The following is an 8,535-nucleotide window of genomic DNA, read 5'->3' on the forward strand; positions in this document are numbered from 1 at the left end:
TTACGTTTTGAGGCCCGGTTTCCTCCTGGCCTTCCGGGCATAAAGGAAATACATGGTGTGCCCCGTGGTGATGAACAGGACGGAGACGATGACGAGGATGCCGAAGTGCTGCGGCTGCGGCGCGGAGATGACCATGAGGAAGTGCAGCAGGTCCATCAGGTAGTTCATAGAGCTCTGAACTCCGTTGACCACGCCGCGCTCGGACTCGCAGATGGTCTCCTGCAGAAGCTGGGTCACCGTCAGGTCAAACGACCACAGGCCTGCCGAGAGAAGAGCAAGGGTTAAAATCGGGATCAGCTAAAGTAGTTTGGGCTACAGTCAGGTTCTGACAGAATTGTTTGGACTACAGTTGAGTTTAGACACAATTGTTTGGGCTACAGTCAGGTTCAGACAGAACTGTTTGGGTTACAGGCGGGTTCTGACAGAACGATTTGGACCACAGTCGGGTTCTGACAGAATGGTTTGGGTTACAGTCTGGTTCAGACAGAACTGTTTGGGTTACAGGCGGGTTCTGACAGAACGATTTGGACCACAGTCAGGTTCAGACAGAACTGTTTGGACTACAGTCGGGTTCTGACAGAACGATTTGGGCTACAGTCGGGTTCTGACAGAATGGTTTGGGTTACAGTCGGGTTCAGACAGAATGGTTTGGGCTACAATTAAGTTCTGATCGAATTGTTTGGGCTACAGTTGAGTTTAGACACAATTGTTTGGGCTACAGTTGGGTTCTGACAGAATGGTTTGGGCTACAATTAAGTTCTGATCGAATTGTTTGGGCTACAATCGAGTTTAGACACAATTGTTTGGGCTACAGTCGGGATCTGACCAAATTGTTTGGGCTACAGTTGGGTTCTGACAGAACTGTTTGGGTTACAGTCGGGTTCAGACAGAACTGTTTGGGTTACAGTCGGGTTCAGACAGAACGGTTTGGGCTGCAGTCGGGTTCTGACAGAATAGTTTGGGCTACAGTCGGGTTCTGACAGAATAGTTTGGGCTACAGTCGGGTTCAGAGAGAACTGTGTCGACTTCAGTCTGGATCAGATGGGATAGTTTGGGCTACAGTCAGGTTTAGACAGAACTGTTTAGGCTGCAGTCGGGTTCTGACCGAATTTTTTGGGCTGCAGTCGGGTTCTAACAGAATAGTTTGGGCTGCAGTTGGGTTCTGACAGAACTGTTTGGGTTACAGTCGGGTTCAGACAGAACGATTTGGACTACAGTCGGGTTCTGACAGAACTGTGACGACTACAGTCTGGATCAGATGGGATAGTTTGGGCTAGAGTCAGGTTTAGACAGAACTGTTTGGGCTACAGTTGGGTTTCTTACCAAATTGTTTGGGCTACAGTCGGGTTCTGACAGAACAGTTTGGGCTACAGTCAGGTAAGTGTACATGTAGTGAACCTGAATGGCTGCACAGCCGGGGCTGTTATTGTTACAGAGCCTCTGTTGTTGTAGGACTAAGACCAGGTCAGCCAGCTGCAGGCTCACACACTGAGCCGGAAAGCCCAAAAAATGGGCCGGGCGATCTCCCCACTCACCGACTCGAGCCGTGATGACCCCAAGGAACAGCAGGGTGATGGACACATAGGACTCTGGGCTGCTTCCTGGCGGCGCGTTTTCAAACAGTACTGTGCTGTTGGTCCAGTGAATGGAGGACCGGTCAGGAAGCAGAGGCTGGTTGCTGCCTATCTGCAGCGAGTATCCATGTCTTTGGTGTCCTCCCCCGGTCATTCCTCCCACATCGGACCCATTACCCTGCATTAATATGCCCAGGTCCATTGGACTGCCCGGAGCGAACACCGAGCACACGCACAGCAGCAGGCAGGCCAGGTGCAGGCCGCTGGAGATCAGACCGGTGTTGACCAGTCCGTATGCCTTGCGCAGCTTGGTGAACAGGATGGTTCCCAGCAAGCCGGCCACGGCCGACACGCCCATCAGCAAGCTCAGCAGAGAGCCGCTGATGCCCTGGGTGTAGGCGTAGCCCGTCGTGATGCAGTCAAAGCCCAGCACGGTGGTGTACAAGAAGGCCAGGCCCAAACCTGCCAGGAACACGGGCTGCCTGTAATACGCCCTCCAGCCTTCCTTGCAGGTGCTGAGGAGCCCACGCAGTCGGCGGAAGCATGGGGGCAGCATGGAGGTCCGGTCTCTCAAAGACACACGTCCAGCGTCTTCGGTCAGGAACACTGTCGGCCTCAGCGAACTCTCACCTGAGGAACAGAGGCGCAGGTTAGGGTTTTTATTCAGTCTGCTGGAGAATTTCCATGAGTCTCGAAGGTCGCTGTCTTTACCCTGTGAGCTCTTCCTCTCCTGCTGCTTCTGCGGGGAGTTCTCCTCCTCCGTAGCTGGCGGTTTGACGGAGAGCGCCGGGACAATCCGATAAACTCGGGACAGGAAGATAAACTCCACGATCAGGGATACCAGGTTCCAGCCCAGGATGAAGCCACAGCCCACCACATTCGAGGCCAGGGTCATGACCTGGCCCACAGCCAGCGGTGCCAGGATGTTGGTGACTTGATCAATCCGTCGCATGGTGGCGTTCATCCCTGTCATAACACAGCAGTATTAATCCCACAGTTCTGAGCATCCATTCAGCATTTTTTTTGAGTGATTCTGACATTTTGAACAATGATTCTTAACATTTGAGGAATGATTCACATTTTTTGAACAGTGATTCTGAATGTTCAAAGAGTGATTCTAAATTTCTGGGAAGTGATTCTTAACAATTAAGGAGTGATTCATGTTTTTTGAAGAGTGATTCAAATGTTTTGAACAGTGATTCTTAACAATTAAGGAATGATTCACATTTTTAAAGAGTGATTCAAATTTTCTTGACATTTGAGGAGTGATTCATGTTTTTTAAAGAGTGATTCAAATGTTTTGAGGAGTGATTCTTAACATTTCAGGAATGATTCACATTTTTTGAAGAGTGATTCAAATGTTTTGAACAGTGATTCTGAACTTTTAAAGCGTGATTCCATTATTTTGAGGTGTGATTCTTAACATTTGAGGAATGATTCATTTATTTGAGGAAGGATTCTTAACATTCGAGGAGTGATTCATGTTTTTTGAGGAGTGATTCAAATTTTTTGAAAAGTGATTCAAATTTTTTGAACAGTGATTCTGAACTTTTAAAGAGCGATTCAAATATTTTGAGGAGTGATTCTTAAAATTTAAGGAATTACCTGCTAGGTGGCCGCGGTTGTAGCCCGTGATGACCACTATCCAGTCCCTCTGGATGGCGATAGTGAGTGCTGTGCTGGCGAGGTTAGCCACATCTGCCAGGACGATCACCACCGTATAACAAACCACCTGTGATGCAACATGTTACTACACACACACTTCTACAGGGCCCACACAGTAATCCCTAAAGACTGGACTAAAGGCAAATGCTGACATTAGTTTTATGAATATAATTTTGTGACTTTATTGCTGCACATTTGTTAATGGTATTGAAGCAAGTTATGAAGTATTAATACCAGCTTAATAAAAAAAACTCCTACTTTTTATTAAAGCCAATTTGATAAAAAATTATAACCTTCATTAATGCAAATTGATTGACTTTATTCATGCAAATTTGTTAATTGCATTAAAACTTAAATTGATATACCCACATTATGTGTATATATATATATATATATATAATGAGCCTCCTTAATATGCATTATAAAAGTTGAAAATTCACTCACGGTTAACCAGCCGTCCCAGATTTGTTCAATCCACTTTTTGTATGAGAACACCAACATAAGCACAATACTGCACACCGTCACTGAGATGTTCTGAATGAACAGGGAGGCGTGGGCCACTGCGCCGAAGAACAGAGAGGAGAATAGATTCAGTGCTTAGTCAGCAGCAGGACATCATCTGACCCTCAGTGACCTTCACACCTGAAAAGCTCTCAGCTGCAGCAGTACTGACATCACCTGCCTGAGGGTCAACCGTACTCTAAAGATACAGCAGATAGAGGTCAGGGTGATACACACCGGACCACCCCTTTAACTCATCTGCCCACTGACTTCTATTATCAGTGAGATTAGAGTCAGTGAGTTTCTGCTCTTTACTGAGTTCAGGGAATCGTGTAGAAATGAGGGTCTGTGGTGATGGACCGTACTCTACAGATACAGCAGATAGAGGTCAGGGTGATACACACCGGACCACCCCTTTAACTCATCTGCTCATTGACGTGTTGATCTAGTACCTTTATTTCTAGGGTTGCGGTCGACCCAGTCTCCAATCAGAGCGCCCAGCAACAGCACAGAGCCGGCCACCACCAGCCCGAAGATGGCAGTCAGCAGTAGGTTGCGCCCATACAGCTCGATCAGGAAGACGGAGATGGCAAAATGCCACATGCGGTCACCCTGGCATGGAAACAAACACTGTCTAAGCTATACTGTATATCACTGTCTGTATCACCGTATGACGTATGCTTCACTCTATTGTAAATAGGACACTCTGAGATTCTACACTTTGAGACAATATTACACTCTGAAATACATACCACTATTAAATATCACACTCTGAGATGTATAGTGCACCCTGAGATTCTGAACTTTGAGATATACAGTATATCATGCTCTGAGATATCACACTCAGTAATATTCCACGCGGTTGGGAAACCACATTGAGAAACACTCTGAAATTTCACATCTGACAAATCACACTTTAAAATATTACAGACTGAGATATCACACTCTGAGATATTACACACTGAGATATCACACTAATATTACCACATTCTGAAATATTGCTCTCTGAGATATCACACTCTGAGATATTACACACTGAGACATCACACTCTAATATGACCACATTCTGAGATATCACACAATGAGATATTACTTTCAGAGATATCACACTCTGGGATGTCACTCTGACATACCACACCTTGAGATAAAGCACTCTGAGATATCACACTCTGAGATATTACACACTGAGACATCACACTCTAATATGACCACATTTTGAGATATCACACAATGAGATATTACTCTCAGAGAAATCACACTCTGGGATGTCACTCTGACATACCACACCTTGAGATAAAGCACTCTGAGATATTACAGACTGGGATATTACACACTGAGATATCACACTCTAATATGACCACATTCTGAGATATCACACAATGAGATATTACTCTCAGAGATATCACACTCTGGGATGTCACTCTTATATACACATATACACATACCACACCTTGAGATAAAGCACTCTGAGATATTACACTCTGAGGCATCACACACTAAGAGATCAAACTCTGGGATATCACTTTGAGATAAAGTACTCTCAGATGTCATTCCATGATTTCATCTCAGCATAGCAGGTATTGGTGTTGAAAGGCTTCTTACCCACATAGACAATGCTCCACTGACATATATGAGGAACTTCGGGCCCTTGAGGTAGAAGAGGGCGGATCCTGGGGGAGAGAGAGAGGGCATCTGAGAGACCTTTCAGCAGAGCTAGATGATTGGGTCTTTTCAGGATTTGCATCAGCGTGGATGGAAATACAGTATAGAGACCAGGATTTCTGGCTCTTCTACTCTGCAGGTATGGCTGAGGTGGCTCACCTGGTATGCTCCTTTTTTTCCTTTGTCGTGCCTCTCTGATGTCATCGTTCTCGTACTCCACCACCACGCCGCCACACTGAGCTGCATCTGCTCTCAAAGACATTCTACAGAGGACAGAGCACACGTCTGGACCAATCTGCTTCTCCACACATCCACAACAAGTCAGTGTCCTCTGATCAATTCACCGTGAGGCGTAACTGCCAATCCACCAGTCAACACCGATCAGCCATAACATTAAAACCACATGCACGTACTATTGTGTAGGTCCTCATACTACCAAAACAGCTCTGACTCGTCGAGGCATGGACTCCACAAGACCTCTGAAGATGCCCTGCGGTATCTGGACACCTTCAGATGTTCGCAGCAGATCCTTTGAGACCTGTAAGTTCTCAAGGTGGGAAGGCGGGACCTCCATGACCCTGTAGATGTCCACTGGTTCACCACTTGTCTTTCCTCTGAGCACTTTTGGTAGGTACTGACCACTGCATACCAGGAACACCCCACAAGTAGGGTCTGCTAGATGTTTTGGAGACTGGAGACTGGAGCCTGGTCACAGTCTGGTTCTTGTCAAAGTGTCAAAGATTCTTACGCTTGTCCATTTTTCCTGCTTCATCACCTTCATCATCTTCGTCACCTTCATCACCTTCAAAAACGAACTGTTTACTCGCTGACTAACAGATCCACCCCTTTACAGGAACTATTGGATCCAGATCATCAGTGTTCTTCACTTCAGCTACCATTGGTCTTAATGTTATGGCTAATCAGTGTTTGAACACCTTCATATCTAATACCCATAGATAATTAAAGTGTTTCAATTAAAGGGTAAAAGATCCACCTCCTGGAGCAGTTTAGCTCTGCCTATTTATACTGCATTCAGCGTTTTAGCATGGATTGTTTTAAACAAGGTGCAATACAGGGCAGCCAATCAAAACAAAGCTCATTTACATGTATCAGTCTTACACGTTATGAGGTTGAAGATAGGCCGAGACATTGTGCGACCAAAATCCAACATCAGGACAATGTCTAGTGTCAACATCAATTTGACATTAATTGCCAACGTTTAGTTGTGAGGTATGGAGACCTAAACCCAACATCTGCTAAACTTTATATTGTTGTTGTCCAAGACAACGTGGCATTCTAACCCAATGTTGGCATTTGATGGAGGTGTGACTTTGATTTCCAACCAAAATTTTACGTCTGTTTAACGTTGGAGCTGGACGTCAACCCAATGTTGTGTTTTGAGAGACATGACTTTGATATACAACCAAAATTCAACGTCTGTTTAACGTTGGAGCTTGACGTCAACCCAATGTTGGTTTTTGGTGGATGTGTGACTTTGATTTCCAACCAAAATTCAACGTCTGTTTAACATTGGACCTGGACGTCAACCCAATGTTGTGTTTTGAGAGACGTGAATTTAATTTCAAATTAAAATCCAAAATTCAAACCATGGAGCTTGACGTCAACCTAATGTTGTGTTTTTGGCGGATGTGTGACTTTGATTTCCAACCCAAATTCAACACCTGTTTAACGTTGGAGCTGGACGTCAACCCAGTGTTGTGTTTTGAGAGACGTGAATTTAATTTCCAACCAAAATTCAACGTCTGTTTAACGTTGGATTTCTATTGTCAACCAAAATTCTACGTCTTTCTGATATTAAAGTCCAACATCTTTCGGACATCAAACTGATGTCCGGTGCCTGCTGGGAAGAGAGATTTGACCATAAAAATCCCCACAGTGCTATTAGTGAAGCTCAGAGAAATGCTCAAATACTCAAATACTCAAATACAAGACCAATAAAGACTACTGGCCCTTTAAGACTCTGTTAATTGACCATTCTGAGGTCAAAAAGGAGAAGAAAACAATGCGCAGTCATCATTAATGATCATGCAAAGATGAAAAACTGAATAAATGAATAAAATGGACCACCATCACAAAGCTGAGCCCAAAGCCAGAACAGCGGTGATGTAATACACAGTACTGTACTCATGTGGAACTGATGAACTCGTCTGAATCAACACTAATGAACTCGGTGCTCCTTTCGAGCAGCAGCCGGAGGCCAAACAGCCGCAGGTTACCTTCTCTTATCTGCTGGATCTTCTCGCTTCTCGAGTCCTAGCCGCGTCCCGGGGCCGTGATGTCCTCTGCCATGTGTTCTAGGTAAGGAAACCTGACAGCAGGCCTGTAGTGCAGCAGTTGTAGTGAGAGTAAGCTTGATAACATAACAGTGAGCACGGGCACCATTGTATGAAAGTGCCAGAAAAGCAGAACGGGCCACAGCGCGGACAAAGGCAGCCCCACCGCAGCCAGCATGTTCCACAGCACGTGACAGCTGGGGGACAATGTCACCGGCGACCCCCAACGAGTGAAAAAAGAGAAAGACCACCGTGTCACTCAGGTGACGTTAGCTCTCGCACGCTCACACTTTTTACATTCCATTTCAGCGTCCAAACAGTTCTTTGAGTTGTCCTGGTTCTATAAAGAACCACTGCCTTCATGTACACTTTTCAACATGGGACTAATGAAGGGTCCAGTACAACTCAAAAGCTAAAGTACAGCTTCCAAACATGGTGGAGATAGTTCCACACACTGCTACAGCTCACAGTGAGAGCTAGCCAGGCTACAGCACAGCTTCTAAACATGGTGGAGGTAGTTTCACACACTGCTACAGCTCACAGTGAGAGCTAGCCAGGCTACAGTACAGCTTCCAAACATGGTGGAGGTAGTTTCACACACTGCTACAGCTCACAGTGAGAGCTAGCCAGGCTACAGTACAGCCTCCAAACATGGTGGAGGTAGTTTCACACACTGCTGGACAACAACAACTAAGGGTCAGTACATGTATCTGAGCAACCGGACAGTAAGAATAACCTCGGCGCCTTAATAAACCCCAGCAGGGCAGTAAAGCACAAAGTGGAGCTGGGAGCTGATTCAAGGCACTAAAACACAGCAGTAAATCACACGACAACCTGGG

The 8,535-nt window shown here is 45.6% G+C and overlaps 1 protein-coding gene across 1 annotated transcript; it reads right to left on the reverse strand.

The window, feature by feature from the left end:
* LOC140555785 (ferroportin) lies at positions 1-5,664 on the reverse strand. Its single transcript, XM_072679099.1, has 8 exons — positions 5,562-5,664; positions 5,343-5,410; positions 4,193-4,352; positions 3,684-3,799; positions 3,180-3,306; positions 2,286-2,540; positions 1,536-2,204; positions 1-260 (listed from the first exon to the last, which is right to left on the reverse strand). Exons 1-8 carry the CDS (start codon positions 5,662-5,664, stop codon positions 1-3), a joined length of 1,758 nt encoding a protein of 585 aa, XP_072535200.1.
* Positions 5,665-8,535: the final 2,871 nt, after the last annotated feature.

Source organism: Salminus brasiliensis, chromosome 5 (genome assembly GCF_030463535.1).
Source record: "Salminus brasiliensis chromosome 5, fSalBra1.hap2, whole genome shotgun sequence".
Taxonomy (NCBI): domain Eukaryota; kingdom Metazoa; phylum Chordata; class Actinopteri; order Characiformes; family Bryconidae; genus Salminus; species Salminus brasiliensis.